Here is a 17278-nt window from a genome sequence, read left to right on the forward strand (position 1 = left end):
CACAATTGCACAAATATAAAATGGAAAACGACAGCCTACAAAAGAGTACTACAGAAAGGGAGCTGAGAATTATAGTGAATCACAAACAAAATATCAGTCAACGGTATAAGGGATTGTCTTTATAATAGTTTGCGCAGGGGGCTGAACTAGATGACATTGCAAGGTGCCTTCCAGTTTTACATGTCTAGATTAACTGGGCAGGGCTATTTTTATTCTCATTGACAGAATACAAACTACACAGATTATGAAAAGTCTGATCAAACCATCAAGAATTTTTGGGCTCTGTTTCATGAACTTCCAGAAGAAAAGAAAAAGAATTTTCTTGGTAATAAGAGGCACATTAAATAATGCACTAAATATTCTCTTTATTTAAAAAATGGCTGTAAAATAATTATTTGTGTAAATTGTTTTTTTTTCTGCATTTAGCTTGTTGTCACCATTTCCATGTCAGAGCCTTCTCTGCCAAATTTATTTCTCTTTCTATGGGTCTCTCTTGGATTCTGCCCCAGTGCATTTTACTGTATTTCTTTTATTCCTAACATCTATTGTGATCTCACTTTATTCAATCTAAGGCTAATAGAGATCCAGTGGAGGTGATAAGTCATGAACTAGAATGCAGCTGAAGCATGAGGTACTTGATTAGCTTCACAGCAATTACCTCATGGCTACGTCTAGACTGGCATGATTTTCCGCAAATGCTTTTAATGGAAAAGTTTTCCGTTAAAAGCATTTGTGGAAAAGAGCATCTAGATTGGCACGGACGCTTTTGCGCAAAAGCACTTTTTGCGGAAAAGCATCCGTAGCAATCTAGATGCGTTTTTGTGCAAAACAAATGTGAGCTGTCTACACTGGCCCTTTTGCGCAAAAGCTTTGCACAAAAGGACTTTTGCCCGAACGGGAGCAGCATAGTATTTCCGCAAGAAGCACTGATTTCTTACATGAGATCGTCAGTGTTCTCGCGGAAATTCAAGCGGCCAGTGTAGACAGCTAGCAAGTTTTTCCGCAAAAGCAACTACTTTTTAGGAAAAACTTGCCAGTCTAGACACAGCCCATGAGTTTTATTTAGTTTGATTAAACGGAAGAATATCTACTACTTAATTCTTCATCAATGTAACCCCATTGACTTCAGAAGGCTAGAAATGAAAGAACATGACATTGGATACTAATGGAATAATGAACTACAGCCATAGCATGAAATTAAGTAGTTCAGCTAGAAATAATTTAGAAGTGTGTGTTAGAGCAGAGACTTCTACCATTTTTCCCAATTCTCTGTTTGCTTGGTTAACAAACTTATTAGTAGAGCTGGTGTGCAGATTTGTCAAATATTTTTCCGACAGAAAATGCCATTTCTAAAGGAAAACTTAAATTTTGCTCTTTGATTTTCCAGAAAAATCTAAACAAAATGTTTGGGGTCAGATAGACCCAAATTGAAAACATTTTGATTTTTTAAAATGAACCAACATGTTTAGTTTCAGATCAGTTCAGCATTAATCTGTACTTACATGAACTGTCCTAGAGCATTATGGAAATTGTCATTCAGTAACTCATAACTTATTTTCTTCTATGGGCAAGTGCTCTCTGAACTGCATTTTCCATGATATATCATGCTGGTTCAACCAGCAAGGGAGTCCTGTCCCTAGAGGAGAATGGAGACATTAAGCACCAGCACTACAACTCCCATCAAGTGCCATAATAGCTCAGGAGGGACCCCAATTCGTTTTGACTTGGTTCATCATTAAAATTTTCCCTTTGGTTTGCTGAACCAAATTAAAATGTTTCAAATTTGAGAGTACTGAAATGTTTAATTTTGATTTAAAATGTTGCACAAAAATGTTAAGACATTTTGTAATTGACATTTTCATGAATTTTCCATTCCATGAAAAGTTTTGAAATTTAGACTTTTTGGTATGACAAAAAATATAAAAATTTCCTCACAGGACAGAAAGGTTTCAAAATATTCAAGTACACTATGGCTTTGTCTACACTGCGGCTTTTGCCGCAAGAGCCTATGCAAATGAAACATGGTGATATGCTAATCTGCACTTCATTTGCATAGGCTCCTGTGGCAAAGACACGGTGTAGACAGTGCCTCAATGCAAAACAAAAAACAAAACCAGTATCTTATGCAATTACCTGTATATTTACTTTGCAATTCTTTTTCTCCCTGACCTCAGTATTATTATTTTAGTGTGTCTTTTGTCTGTATCTGTTTGACTTTCTTTTCTTTTCCTCCCCTTAGCTTTTCTGACAGGAACAGATCGAATCCCTGCTGAAGGAATGAGACATTTTGATTTCACTATTGCAGACCTTAAAAAAGAAAACCCAGACTATTTCTATCCCATTGCCAATACCTGCTATCGCATCTTGATGCTGCCCAGATACAGCAATGAAGAAATCCTTCGGGAAAAGTTCCTGACTGCCTTAGAGCTTTATGAAAAATTTAGCCTATCGTAAATTGTGACCAAGAGGAATTTAAATTTTTTTTTTCATATCTTACTTGTAATATTCTTCCATTGCTAGCTTTTGTTGAGGGAGAGACAACCAAATCCTGTCTTATTTTTTACTGCACCTTAAAAACCATTCAGATTCATTCATCTATTGGAATTGCCTTTGACTCCAGGCCTGAGAATCACCTCTATATTGTAGAACAGACACTGAACTAACCAAATGCAACATTGACTAAACCAAAATTGGTATTGATAAAATGACTTTTTCCATGAATGATCTCTCTTACAATGGATAGAAAGTATATAGACATACATCGAGAGAGATTTTTTTTATATGACAGGGATTTCAAAGGGACCTAGGTAGTATATGTATCTAAGGCATTGAAATTCAAAGAGAGTTGAGCATTTGGATTTGTGTGAATGAGTCTTATATTCCATTCCAAATCCTAGCCTTAATATGTATCAAAAGAAATCATTTGCATAATGATTATACAATATGATTTATACTAGTTTGACAATGTATATAATTGGAATTTTTGTCCCCACATCTAACTCGATGTGGGATGAGGTATACCTGGGTGGTCGACAAATGCCTTTGGTTGACCCACGCGCGACACTCAGCGCGGCAACCATGTAAATTTAAATGAAGCGGCGATTATTTAAATCGCCGCTTCATTTTCCTATGCCTGGTAGCCTAATCTACATGCCTCTGGTGACAGAGGCATGTAGTCTAGACGTACCCCTAGACTAATGAAGGGTCACGAGTGGCCCTCCTTCATCTCAATGGGCCGCAAGATTGTCACGTGGTAGATTTGCTGATTGCGCTTGCATACCCAGAATTTGTAGGGTGTGCCAACTGAACCACAGCAGCGATTTGAATGCAGAGGGCGTGCATGGCTCTTGGTAAATGTTGCGTGCAATTAGCACACACTTTCTTCACATGTCCTTGCTTTCTGTGCATGTCAGTTTAGTAACACCAGTAGGAAAAAACTACATGGATGGAAACCAGCGGAATCTGACAACCCTGCACATGGGCAGCAGTAAACAAAATGTCTCCGGGACCACACCCACTGCTGATCTAACTTTACTACCTAATGAAATTCTGTGTTGGGCAAAATCACTCTCCCAATCTTAGCGCTCATGCTTCCTACATTCCCACCATTTAAAAGAATCTTGCTGCTTCCCACATGTTCACGCCTAGGGGTTTCAAAGGCCTCTAATGGTACAGCTACACTGGGGGGGGGCAGAGGGTTTCCAGAAGAGGAATAGTGCTTGCATTTGCATACATTCAGTTTTTTTCCCCCAGAAGAGGCTTTTCTGCCATTTGGCTCCCTCTGCATGGACTGTAGACTTTGCTGGAAGCTGTATTCTTAAAACATTAATGCAAGGACCTTGCATTTCCAACAAACATCAAAATGATGTGGCTGTAAGTAGTTTTTTTACAGGGTGTTTGGTTTCCTAAGCAATTATTGTTTTCAGAAGCATTATATATTTTAAAATAAATGGCATTGCTGAACTCTTAAGGTCCAATTGCACAAACAGCTCCATATGAATGGATCCCGTAGTGAGCTCTGGGAGCTGCCTGTATTTTGCACGATCAAGGCATGGATAACATTATGAAATATTGTAAGCACTCCAGACTACATTCTTCTGTATATTTTGTTGCTTGTAAAACATTTAAATATTGCATCTTTGTCACGGTCAGACAGCAGTACTCATGGCTTACCCCGAGTACTGCATGGTTGATAGACCTTGTTGAATATGTCAATGGTCAGGTAGCTAAAACAAGTTTCATGGGTAAGCAGAGCTGGCTTAAGCTAGGGGCTGACTGGGGTGTCCCATTCTAGACTGGACTGGCTGGGGGCAGGGCTGCACATGCGCCATGCGCCCAGGGTGCATGAATGGCTCAGGCTAGCCCTGTGTGTAGGAAAGTGTTGAAATAAACAAGAGTCTTTCACACTTACAGTTGAGAGTGTTTTTCTTTGTTGTATAAGCAGCCCGCTGCTGCAGGGGAAGAGGAGGGCCGCTGTATAGCCACCAGCGCCCCCCCAGGGGGCCTGCACCAGGCAGTGTGGAGGGGTTGGCTGCCTCTGGCTCTACCCCTTCTGCTGAAGGCCTTGCCCTTTCCAGGAGCGTGGCACCCTCGCACCCCCCACCTTGCTCTGGGGCCTGGCATCAACACGCAGCCCCCCCAGGCCTACCGCAGGCGTGGGGGGGAGCGGGGTGTGGGCGGGGCCGGGCCCGGCAGTAGCTGAGCGCGTGTGGCGGTTGAGAGAACCAACGTCCTGGCCCGCGCCACAGCTTCAACCGCTCTGCTCCCCCCGGCAGCGCCCAGCCTCTGATGACGGATGTCACAGCGCATGCGCAGGACGACGGCGGGTTGCCGCGGCAGCTTGGGGCTCGCGGGTCTGCGCGCGGCGCACATCGGACAGTTGGCGGCGTCGCGCCTCCGCACGTTCAACACACCTTCCCCGGAACAGCCACCGCCCGCTAGCCCACGCTACTGACGTAAGCTCGCGGTCGGGGTTGACAAATAGCTGCGCGTCCCCGCCTTCCTGTCTCTCCTGTCCAACCAGGCATTAGCTCGGCCCTTCTAGGAAACGACGATTGGTGCAGCCAGAATAGTACTGGGGCTCCCATTGGACATCTCGACGTGTCAGTCAGCGACGTAGGGCGGGCTGCTCTTGTGATTGTTGTGAGGGTCCCGTAGGCTAAGGCCCAGCCTAGCCGGAGGCAGCTGCTGGAGGTGAGTGGCGCTGCCGCCCTGTCCGGGCTGCTCCCTGCTAGAGCCCGTGCAGGGGTGGGCAGCTTGGGGAAGCCCGGGGCCGGGCTTGTGACTGCGGAGGGGAGGCCGCTGCTGGCAGCTTGGCCCCTCAGCCGCCTTTCCCCGGCCGCGCCCAGCGGCGAGGGGCCGGAACCGCTCCCGTGTCGGGGCGAAGCCAGGGCTTGTGAGCGATGCGCTCAGCTGCCGCGGAGCGCAGCCAAAATCATTATGGACACGAGCCCTGGTTCAGGCAGCTTCCCGTCCGCTTCTCCTTCCTGTCCCTGCCGGCATTGGCAGCCGGGCTTTTCCTGCAAGACGGGGGCTTTTGTGTTTTCTCTAGCAACTTAGCTAATCGAGTAAGGGTTGGTCATTAGTGAGGCAGCTGCCTTCTTGCAGAGTTTGGCACGATCCAAGCGTCAAATGTAGCTGGGTTTATTGTGGGTTTCTACCTCGTGTTTGATACCTACAGTAGAGATACCTACTTAGTTCTATAGTTTGAGTGTTTATTTTTTACCCATTTCTCTCCCCGCCTGGCAAAGACCAGTGTTTTGTTTCTTTTGGCCTGATATTTTCAGAGATGCTGAAAAAACCCTGACTGTCAGCCTCAGGTGCTCTGCAGCATCTTTGGAAGGCAGGCCATGTGTTCCAGAGCATGGAGCTTTTATACTTGTGAATGTGCATGCATGTGCAAGCAGCATCTGCAAACTGCACCTTGGCAATGGGATAGTAAGGTAAAAGATAAACTGGTTTATGTTACCAGTGAGTGAGTCTCTGTGACTTAGATATTGGGCATCCTCTACATTCTGTGCATACAGATTATACACTAGCCTACCTGTACGTTGATAGAGAAATGGCTTTAATAAGTTGGGGTTTTTGTAGCCAGTTGCAAAATTCTCAGGAATTGTGAATGGCTGCCATGATTTGTCAGTCTACAAAGGGGTATGTTTCTGCACACATCTATTGCATGCATCTAGTTTAATCTAGCTGCATACATATAGAGTAATATATGAAACATTAACCCATATAGAAAATCTTTATTAACAGGTTAATGCTCTATGCTGTACAGTACCTCTGAGCATTAAAGTATCAGAGGGGTAGCTGTGTTAGTCTGGATCTGCAAAACTGACAGAGTCCTGTAGCACCTTATGGACTAACAGATGTATTAGAGCATAAGCTTTCGTGGGAAAAGACCCACTTTGTCAGATGCATGCATCTGACGAAGTGGGTCATTGCCCACGAAAGCTTATGCTCCAATACATCTTAGTCAGTCCATAAGGTGCTACAGGACTCCTTGTCAGAGCATTAAAGATATTCTAAAATTGCACAGGCACATTAGGGTGCTTGATCCTGCAAACAGTTTTCACCGTGGCTACGTCTACACTGGCACCCTTTTCCGGAAATGCTTAAAATGGAACAGTTTTCCGTTATAAGTATTTCCGGAAAAAGCGCATCTACATTGGCAGGATGCTTTTCCGGAAAAGCACTTTTTCCGGAAAAGCGTCCGTGGCCAATGTAGACACGCTTTTCCGAAAAAAAGCCCCGATCGTCATTTTTGCGATTGGGGCTTTTTTGCGGAAAAGACTACTGTGCTGTCTACACTGGCCCTTTTCCGGAACAGTTTTTCCGGAAAAGGACTTTTGCCCGAATGGGAGCAGCATAGTTTTTCCGGAAAAACACTGACAATTTTACAGAAAAATTGAAAAGCGGCTGCTTTTCTAGAATAAGTGGCCCAGTGTAGACACAGCCCGCATGTATAACTTTAGTCATGTGAGTAGCACCACTGACTTCATTGGGGCTGCTTACCTGAGTAATGCTGTGTTTCACAAGTTTGGGTCCTGATTCCATGTTCACTTGCATACAATTGATTTTTAAGAACAAAAATTGGCTTCCATCCATCTTGCATAAGGCATGGCAAATATTCTAGAAAAATGGATTTTTATCATCTTACACTTTTGCTTCTAGCTCTTGAGGTTGGTTAGGTAACTTCCTATAATCACACGAGGAGACTATTAGATACTATGTTGGTAAAAAAAGAACTACCTATGTTTAGATAGGCTTTGTCTGCACAACTAATTTTTCTTGGCACAATTTATGCTGCTTTAATTAAAACAGCTGCTGCATGTGCACACTATCTCCTTGTGCATTCACACTAACAGATCTCATTGACACAGAGAGCAGTGCACTGTGGTGACTATTCTACTGCACAGCTGTCTGCAGGTGCTTTGGGAAAGATTTGCAATGCCTCCACATACGCCACTAAATCAGAGGTTCATTTAACTGCACATCCAGGAATGTAATCTGTCATCAAATGCCTGCAATGCCCCACTACAATATGTATTGGACAAACTGGACAGTCCCTACGGGAAAGAATTAATGGACACAAATCAGATAGCCGTAAAGGGAACATACAAAAACCTGTAGGGGAACACTTCAATCTACCTGGGCATTCATTAACAGATCTTCAAGTGGCTGTTTTGTTACAGACCACTTCCACAAGCCAAATGCACAGAGAAGGACTGGAACTACAATTCATTCACAAGTTTGATACTCATGCTAATGGATTAAATAAAAATACTGGATGGCTGGGACATTATCAACCGACCAAACAATGAAGGAGCCAATGACTCTGTGTGTATGGTGCCTGGTGTTAGTACTCTTCTTCTCTATTGCCTACTAATGGTTCTTATCTGCCTCTTTTGACTATCTAGTCTTTAGGTGCTTATGACTGTTTTTCCTGTTACATTCCAACTTGGCTTTCCCCTTAATATTTTTATACCCACTCCTCTTCTTGTTCTCCTCCTCCCCCCCCTCCTATTTATTTTAGTATCTGGACATCCAACACTCTGGTCATCTGAAGAAGTGGGCTGTGCCCATGAAAGCTCATGATACCATCTACATGTTTTGTTAGTCTATAAAGTGCTACCAGACCATTTGTTGTTTTTTTAAGTTTATCAAGATATAATGTCACATGACGCAAGTTCTCAAACACATCTTTCCAGGGGCATGCTTTTCAACTGATCAGGTATGGGACAGAGGGAGGAAGAGGAGATTGGTGTGTCTAGGGACAGGGTGACTAACCTATCCTGAGTTGGGGGCAGGAGATACATTCTTCATATGAGCTCTGGCACTGCTTGGCACAGCAGTCTCTCCCAAAGCAGCCTGTTCTGCCTGCAGATGTTAAAAAATAGTAATTTTAATAATCAACTAACTGCTAAAAATTCTTAGCAGTTACATGGTTACTCAGTGCTCCTACCTAGGGACAGGTCCGGCAGCCAGTTCGTTCCTGGCCCCACTTCTAAGGAATATCCCTGTCACCCTGCATTGCTGCCTCTGTGTCAGGGAGGCAGGAGCTACCCTGGGTGCTCTTCCTTGAAAACTTGGACTGGTGGGCTGGGCCAGCTTGCTGGTGTAAGTTTTAAATTCAAAGCATGGAGAGATGGCGGGAGGGTTATTGCAGTTAATCAAGATCGTTAATTGATAAGCAATTGCTTATCGATTAACCAGTTAATCACATAGCTATTAATATCCTTATCTCTGCCTGCGTAGAGCAGGGACGGTCCAGTAATTTGCTCCTTGTTCCCCAAATAGAGCAGCATGTTCATCTGTCAGATACTTTTCAGAGATTTGAAGGGTGTGTGTGTGCATTTCTGCAGGGCAACAAAGATCAAAACACTGAACAGAGCTTGGGGCGGGCATTGTGAGACACAGGTAGAAGCCAATTCTGTCAGTAGTACAAACAGCAGTGTCTTCACTCAGGAGCAACTAGTGTAGGAGGGTCCAGGGGGCCACCAGGGAAAACCACTGAAAATTTTCAGCAGTTTCACATTTACATGTGTTGGGGAGAGGGAGGCGAGCACCGGCGTCTGCCTTTCACCTCCACCCTTGTGCTACTGCCTCTGTATCAGAGGCAGCGGTGCGAGGGCCGAGGGCGAGAGGGGTGGCTTCGTGGGAACCGGCCTGTGCAGGGAGCCATCTTAAAAGCTGGTTCCACATGCGTACTGGCTCCCACCTGCCCCAAAGGCAGCAGGGGGGGCTTCGTGTAACCATGAGGGTTAACCGATGAGCCCAGGCTCATCGGGTAACCATGTACACAGTCACATCCCCAGTGGCCACTTCTGCATGCAGTAGTCCAGATGTGGGCGTACCATGGATTTATGTGGCAGCAGTATATTTTCTGTTTTATTTCTTAATTCCCAGCATTGTGTTTGCTTTTTTGACTGCTGCTGCACGTGAAGTGGCTATTTTCAGAGAACCATCCACATTGACTCCAAGATCTTTCTTCAGTGATAACAGCTAACTTAAATTCCATCATTTATATGTATAGTTGGGAATGTTTTCCAACATGCATTACTTTGCATTTATCAACATTGAATTTCATCTGCTATTTTATTGTCCAGTTACCTACTTTTGTGAGATCCTTTTGCAGCTCTTTGTTGTCTGCTTGGGACTTAAATATCTTGAGCAGTTTTATATCCCCTGCAAATTTTGTGACCTCACTATTTATCCTGTTTTTTTCTAGACCATTTATGAATATGTTGAATAACGTTGGTCCTAGTACAGACCAGTGTTGGCTCTACTATTTTATGTCTATATGCGGAATGATTTTTGTTGTGTGCCCACTCATTCATATGGAACTTTTGAAAATGAAATCTTCTTTCCCTAAATGCCTCTTTCCCAGTCTTGGCAGCCCTGAGTCCCTGTGCAGGTCTTAATAGCCAGTGTGTGGGTACAGATCCTTGGGGGACACCCCTGTTTTCCTCTCTCCCTTTTGAAAGCTGACGATTTATTTGTTTCCTTTTAACCAGTTACAAATCCATGAGAATGGGCTTTCCCTCTTATCCCATGACAGTTTACTTTGCTTAAGAATCTTTGGTCCGGGACCTTGTCAAAGGCTTAATGAAAGTCTAAGTACACTATATCAACTAAATTCCCTCTTGTCCACATGCTTGTTGACCCTTTCAATTAATTCTAGTAGATTGGTGAGGCATGATTTCCCTTTGCGAAAACCAGGTCGACTCTTCTCCAACAAGTTCTATTCATCTGTGTGTTTGACAATTTTCTTCTTTACTATTATTTCAAACAGTTTGCCCAGGATCATCTGAAGAAGTGGGTTTTTCCCACAAAAACTCATGATACCATCTACATGTTTTGTTAGTCATTAAAGTGATACTAGACTATTTGTTAAGTTTTTCCTGTTACCGACTAACTTGGCTATCCCTCTGAAGCTTTATTACTGTTTAGTTATCAATTAATTCCAAAGCCTCCTCTAATGACACCTCAGTCTGGGATAGTTCCTCATATTCTTTTTAGGTGACAAACGTCTTATGTTTGGGACTCTCATGTCCTCAGTTGCAAAGACTAGGGATGTCAACGTGTTGTCAAGTATTAATAACCCTAGGCTTATTGGTTAATCTTATTGACTAGACACATTTCCCCCACTTCCCCCCTACCCCCACTGCCTCTCTATCGGGGCAATGGAGGGTGGGGAAGCAAGAGCCAGTTTTAAGCCAGCTCCCCATAAGCATCAGATCTGTGGAGCTGCCTGCCCCCCCGCACTACTGCCTCTGATATGGAGGGTGAGGGGGCAGGCAGGAACTGGTACACAAAGGAAGCTGGCTTTCACGCTGGCTGCATGTGTGTATTAGCTCCTGTGAGTTGCTTGCTCAGAGGCATCAGCGTGGGGGAGGGGAAGTGGGCGTTGATACGAGTGGAGCTCAAAGGGTTCCTTGTGCTGGGTCAGACAGCAGTGTGGGGGGCAGGGGAGGCTTCTGTGCAGCAGCCTCTGTCCATGGCATGCCCAGGCTCACTGTGGACAGAGAATAGTGATAGAGATGTAGCCGTGATAGTCTGGGGTAGCTGAAGCAAAATGCAGGACAATGTAGCACTTTAAAGACTAACAAGATGGTTTATTAGATGATGAGCTTTCGTGGGCCAGACCACTCTCCCTCTCTCTTGCCCCCCCCAACCTCCTCTTCGCAGAAAGGGGCTGCTGCCTCTCTGTACTGCTGCCTCTGTATTACAGGCAGCAGCATGGAGTCATAGTGGGCTCCCCAGGAGTGGGGCTGGGAGTGCACTGGCTCCGGGGATTATTGAATAATCATGTAACCACTAAAATTTGATGTGGTTACATGATTATTCAGTTAATCACTATCTAACATGCCTAGTGAAGACTGAAACAAAGCATTAATTTAGTTTCTTTGCAAAGGCTTTACTGTCTTTGAGTGCTTCATTTAGCATCTTGGCCATCCAGTAGGTTGACAGGCTTCCTACTTTTGATATTTTTTTCCCCCATTTGTACCGGTAATCTAGTAAAATTGATTCTTTCCTCACTTACATTAAATACATCATGTCCTTCAGTTTTGAGCAGAGGATAGATAGCAGCCTCATAGCTCTCCCATCTGGGAAGGCATTACTAAAAATATCCCCTGCAGTGAGGGATTTTCTTCTTTGCCTGCGTTTCTCAAACTGTGAGTCCCGACTCTCCGGGGGGTCACAAGCAACTTGGGGGGGGGGGAGGTCATGAGCAATTTAGAGGAGGTCAAGGTATCACAAAGTTTGAGAACTCCCTGCTCTTTGCTATTGTATTGCAGATACCACATCAAAGAAAGTTGGTATTTGCAGACGTCTCTTCTTTGCTTACCATCGGAGAATCTCTGCAAACAACATGATCTGCTGCAATACTACTCTCATCTGGCGATGTTAATGCAAACCACAGGTTGAGGTGGTTGTGTTCAGATTTATATTTCAGGTTTCATTGAAAAATCAGTGAGAAACACAGCAGACATGGGCTGTGGTTGGGTTTCTCAAAGATCTTTCATCTTGCAGCTTCTGAACTAACTTAAATAAGGGACTAGTGACTTGAAGTGAGTCACCAATAGGGATGCTAAAATTTGTTTATAAATGTAACCGTGTAACTACTAAAAATCACAGTGTGGTTACACACACTGTGGGTGCTGCAGTATTAAGCTTATTTAAGCTTGATACTGCAGAGCATGCAGTGAAGCCTTCCTGGGAGCAGGGATGACAAGGCTTATTAACAGGCTCGCTGTATGTAAGACATGGTAGGCAATTGTTCAGCTCTACTTGGCATTGGTGAGGTCTCTGGAGTATTGAAATCCTCCTTCCCCAGCATGCACGAGCCCTCTCTTCAGCAGCTGAGCCTGGGCCGCCGCTATCTCTCAGCCATGCTCATTCAGGCAGAAGCAGCTCTGTCCCACTCCCTGTGCAACTGCCACGGTGAGCATCTAAATGTGCCACTGGAAAGAAAAAGCCCATTCTACTTCCCCACCAATCTGAGGTGCGCATTTGATCCCACACACTTCCCCCCTCCCCCACATGTTGCGTCTGCACTCTGAGATAATTTATGGGGCTTTCATTTTCACAGGCTGGCACCTTTGGAAAAATCAGATTCCATTTTCCAGAGGTGCCTCAAGTTGGGCACCTGTAATGGCTAGTCACTTTTGAAAACTTAGGCTTATGTGTATGTGTATATATTCCCTTTGCCTACTGCCTATCTGGAAAATTTCAATAGGGTGGTCATCAGGATAAAGGGTTGTCTACATTAAATCAAGTAAGTTAGGTCAACAATTATAAGCTGCTTTAATTACATTGGTTGTGCATATCCACACGGTGTTGCTTTTATCGGTGAAGCTTGTCCAGTCATTGCTTTTGCAATGGCAGAGACAGCGTTGCATTGTGGGAAGCTACTTTTTGCCACTGGAAGCTCTGGGAATAGATTATGGTGCATCATGGGGTGTGCTTGCCGTTCCATGATGCAGTTATTTCCATCCCATAATTCCATGGGCTTCCATCTTTGTTTTGTGCTGTTTTTCAACAGCCTTTGTAAACTGTGCACCCATCATCTCTGTCTGACAGCATGGATCCTGAGTTGCTGACCATTGTGGTGATGAGCGTTATGAACACAACACGGCTGGTCCTGCATTATTTCATGAGCTGTGAAACAGAGAATGAATCGGTGGTGCCTGCCCTGCTGGCTGCCATGGAAACAAATAATTCAAGACTGCTGCTGGCATTCACGGAACAGCTGCACGCGGTGGACCGTCGGTACTGGGCTCGGGAAACAAGCACTGAGTGGTGGGATCACATTGTGATGCATGTATGGGATGATGAGCAGTGGCTGCAGAACTTTCGGATGCGCAAATCCACCTTCCTGGAATTGTGCACAGAGCTTGCCCCAGCACTGCGGCGCAAGGACACCAGAATGAGAGCTGCTCTCACTGTGGAAAAGCGAGTGGCAATTGCTGTGTGGAAGTTGGCAACACCAGACTGCTATCGGTCAGTCGCGACTCAGTTTGGAGTTGGAAAGTCCACTGTGGGGGCTGTGGTGATGCAAGTGTGCAGGGCCATTAATCGCCTCATGCTACGAAGGACTGTGACTCTTGGCAACGTACAGGAAATAATTGAAGGCTTTGAGGAAATGGGATTCCCTAATTGTGGCGGGGCAATAGATGTAACTCATATCCCAATTTTGGCTCCAGACCATCTTGCGAGGGAGTACATCAACCAAAATGGTTACTTTTCAATGGTCTTGCAGGCGCTAGTAGATCACCGGGGCTGTTTCACTGACATCAATGCGGGGTGGTCAGGGAAGGTGCATGATGCTTGCATCTTTCGGAACACTGGACTGTATAGGAAGCTGCAAGCAGGGACTTTCTTTCCAGACCAGAAGATCTCAATAGGGGATGTTGAAATGCCAGTAGTTATTCTGGGAGACTCCGCCTATCCCTTGCTTCCATGGCTTATGAAGCCTTACACTGGGAACCTAGACAGCAGCAAGGAATGCTTCAACAACAGGCTCAGCAGGTGTCGAATGACCGTCGAACATGCATTTGACCGATTAAAAGGCCGTTGGCGCTGCCTTTTTGGCCGGTTAGACCTCGATGAGGAAAATATTCCCATGGTCATTGCGGCCTGCTGTGTTCTGCATAATATTTGTGAAGTGAAGGGGGAAAAGTTTCCTCAGGGGTGGAGTGCTGAGGTTGATCGACTGGCTGCTGATTTTGAGCAGCCAGAAACCAGGGCAATTAGAGGGGCACAGTGTATGGCTATTCGAATCAGGGAGGCCTTGAAAGAGCATTTTGACAATGATTCCTAGTAATGTCTAAGCATTCAGCCAGGCATTGTTTACTTACCTCCTTGAATGGCCCCCATAGGGCTTGCTTCTTGAGCTTTAATTGTAGTGAACAAATGTTTCTGCATATAGCCGCTGTGTTTAAATGTTAGCACCAACTAATGTGTGTATGACACAAATAAAAAGTCAATTTGTATCAAAGAAGGAAGTTTAATAATAGGACAAAACAATTTTTTTGTCAAACTAGGGCAATGGAAATGAGATAAGTCTCTTAGTTATGGCTCTCGCGGCTGAGTGTAACTCCAACTTTCACTTTGAAACCAGTCCCTATGTGTGGAGTACAAGGATTTCTGCAGGGGACCAGGAACATGCACAAAATGTGGTGAGACGCTTGGGCAGGCATGGAATGAAATTCTGCATTAGCTGCAAGGGAACTCATACAGAGGAGTACTCTAACTGCAGCATGATGAGGGGCTTAAGTATCTCTGTCTGGTTCTCCCAGTAGCTTAATCATCTACTCCTGTCCATCTCTTCTTTCCAGGATATCCAGGAATTGTCTCCCTGTATTCAATTATTTCATAATGTGTTGTATCTGCAGACTTAAGCACTGAGTGAAACTTACCCTCCTTACTCCTCCTGGTTCAGTGCCTTACCTAAGGGTATGTCTACACAGCAGCGTTATTTCGGAATAACATCTGTTATTCAAAAATAACAAAGAGCGTGTCTGCACTGAAAGCCGTTATTTCGAAATAATGGCCAGCTGGAAGACGACTTACTCTAAATCTTGTAATCCTCATTTTTATGAGGAGTAGAACACTCTTCCTTTGACTTCCCTTACAAGTGCCTGCAAGAAAAGCATTCTTCATTTCACTTCCTGCTGTGCACACAGTGCCAAAAACCGAAATATGTTATTTTGACTTAAGCTACGCAATTTAGATAGCTCAAGTTGCATAGCTTAATTCGACTTTGTCCCTGTTGTGTGGACATACCCTAACAGAGATATTCCTCTGGTGTGGAGTAGGGATGTTCAATTTAGTTTAATCAACTGATAGACTACTCAATGGATTTTCCATCGATTAGTCAATAAGCAGGGGAGCCGCAGCGGGGTTAGCTCCTGGCCCCATTGTGATTCTGCCTTTTAAATATATTAAGAACCAGAAGGCTCTTAATACAATTAAAAGACTGGAGTACAGCGGGGGGACCCAGGAGGAACCGGGAATCAGCTGTTTCGGCTTGTGCCCAGGTCCCCCCCGCTGCGCTTCTGATTTTTAGATGTCTTAAGAGCCGGTAGGTTCTTAATCCATTAAAAAGCAACGGGGCAGTGTCTGTGACTGGGCATGAGCCGGGAATCAGCTCATTCCTGGCTCACGCCCGGTCCCCCTTACTCCTCCTTGCCTCCTCTTCCCCCTCCCCTCGCGGACATGGTGCACTGGCTCTTGCTCTCCTCCTCCCCCCTCCCTTCCTCCCTAGTGTGGAGGAGTGAGTCTTCAAGGACACATGCGCAGAAGCCAAGGAAACAAGAGACAGTATTGTGAGTAATTCACAGCTGTGAATCACAACTTTTATACACACTTCTTTCTCATTGTCCCACGGGTAACACACTGGTTGGCACAAGTCCCAAATATTGTGAGTTTGGCAAGATGCAGGGGAGAACTGGGAAGAATGAACAAAGGTTGGGGTGGTTTGCAAAGCACCAAGGGAGACTCTTCTGAATAATGATACCCTTTTCCATAGGCTGGGGTAATCAATATTTCATTTCTAAGGGCAAACCAGGATGCAAGGATGTGTCTCTTGCTTGCATGTGGCTTCAGACCAGCTCTGTGTGCTGCTTGCCTATGTGCCACTCTGGTTTCTGCAAAAATAATTGTGACGTGGTGCAGCAAAGTTTCCTATAGCATCAGAGCAGCATAATCTGCCAATTAACTTTTGGAAGGGGATTGCAAAATACCTACAGGAAAGTTTCCTAGATACCTCTATGGAGGATTCCTGGGACATCCCAGTGTACGTTAACACTTTTCTGCAGCCTTCTCACCCCACCAAAGATGCACTGGCTGTGCCGTGTCCCTTTCATGCCCTAGGACTTGGGCCATAGGAATCGGTTCCTATTGCTGGAGTGGCGCTATGACTTCACAGCTGTCTCTTCTCATAGACCCGGTAGATCTAATAGCTCTGGTGTACTACACATGATCTGCTGTATGAATGGTCTGTGCAGAAGACCAGGAAGAGGTAAACAAGAAGAGGAATGTTAAAAATTCCCAGGACCACAAAAGTGGGAGGGATGCATGCATGTATACCTTCAGGGCAGTGGAGTTCAAACTGCTCACCAGTCAGGATGAGCACTGTGGTCACCTCCTGAAGTCCAATTAGGATGACATAACTAAGAGCAGTGTTTATGCTGATGCTGAGTCTCTGTCTCAGAAAGTTCTGTGCCACTCGCGGAGGTGGTTTTATTATGTCTGCATAGCAAGGGAGTTATATCTGTGAGAGAAAGCATTTCAGTGTGTTCACCTTCATTGTTTGTCAATACAAGCTGACTTTTGTCAACGAAACTGTGTTGTGCAGACAAGGCTGAAGTTTTTTTTTTTAATAGAGCTTGCAGACTCTAACTCCAAATAACATGAGTTTCCACTCACTACATTAAGGGCGAGGAGAAGTAAAGGCCTTAAATATAATTGGGAGTGGAGCAGAGAGCTTCCAGTTTGAGTCTCGTAGATAAGGATTCAGGAAACACAGTCCATTTGAACACGACACACACAACTTGCTGCATTCTTACATGATGGAGTTTTAAAAAAAGAATGTTAACTTAAACTTTAAAATGCACAACCTCTTAGAAAGAAAGCAGTAACAGATGGGACTTATGAGACCTTTGGAAATTTTCTGATTTGTCATCCTTTGAAATAGGAGAAACATTTGTGTCTTGAAGCTTGTCTCTACTACACAGTGATGGATCCACCATCCATCTGCTTACATGAGATA

The 17278-nt window shown here is 44.7% G+C and overlaps 2 protein-coding genes across 9 annotated transcripts in view; both read left to right on the plus strand.

Annotated features, from left to right (window-relative positions):
- Positions 1-3963, plus strand: part of LOC102463678 (E3 ISG15--protein ligase HERC5) — a 64051-nt gene extending 60088 nt beyond the window's left edge. Inside the window, exons 23-24 of the mRNA XM_006111053.4 lie at positions 226-325; positions 2240-3963. Coding sequence (XP_006111115.2) covers positions 226-325; positions 2240-2454 — 315 coding nt within the window. The 3' untranslated portion in view covers positions 2455-3963. The remainder of the gene's footprint in view (positions 1-225; positions 326-2239) is intronic.
- An 854-nt stretch (positions 3964-4817) lies between these two features.
- LOC102463931 (putative E3 ubiquitin-protein ligase HERC3) overlaps positions 4818-17278 on the plus strand; it is a 114534-nt gene continuing 102073 nt past the window's right edge. For 6 of the 8 annotated variants that reach the window (XR_012904022.1, XM_075929569.1, XM_075929573.1 and 3 more), the window contains exon 1: positions 5046-5193. The gene's annotated coding sequence lies outside the window, so the exon portion shown is untranslated. Of the gene's footprint in view, positions 4956-5045; positions 5194-11801; positions 11933-17278 lie in introns of those variants that run through there. The other 2 variants (XM_075929570.1, XM_075929572.1) reach the window with 2 other exon arrangements.

This window comes from Pelodiscus sinensis, chromosome 5 (assembly GCF_049634645.1).
Source record: "Pelodiscus sinensis isolate JC-2024 chromosome 5, ASM4963464v1, whole genome shotgun sequence".
Taxonomy (NCBI): Eukaryota; Metazoa; Chordata; order Testudines; family Trionychidae; genus Pelodiscus; species Pelodiscus sinensis.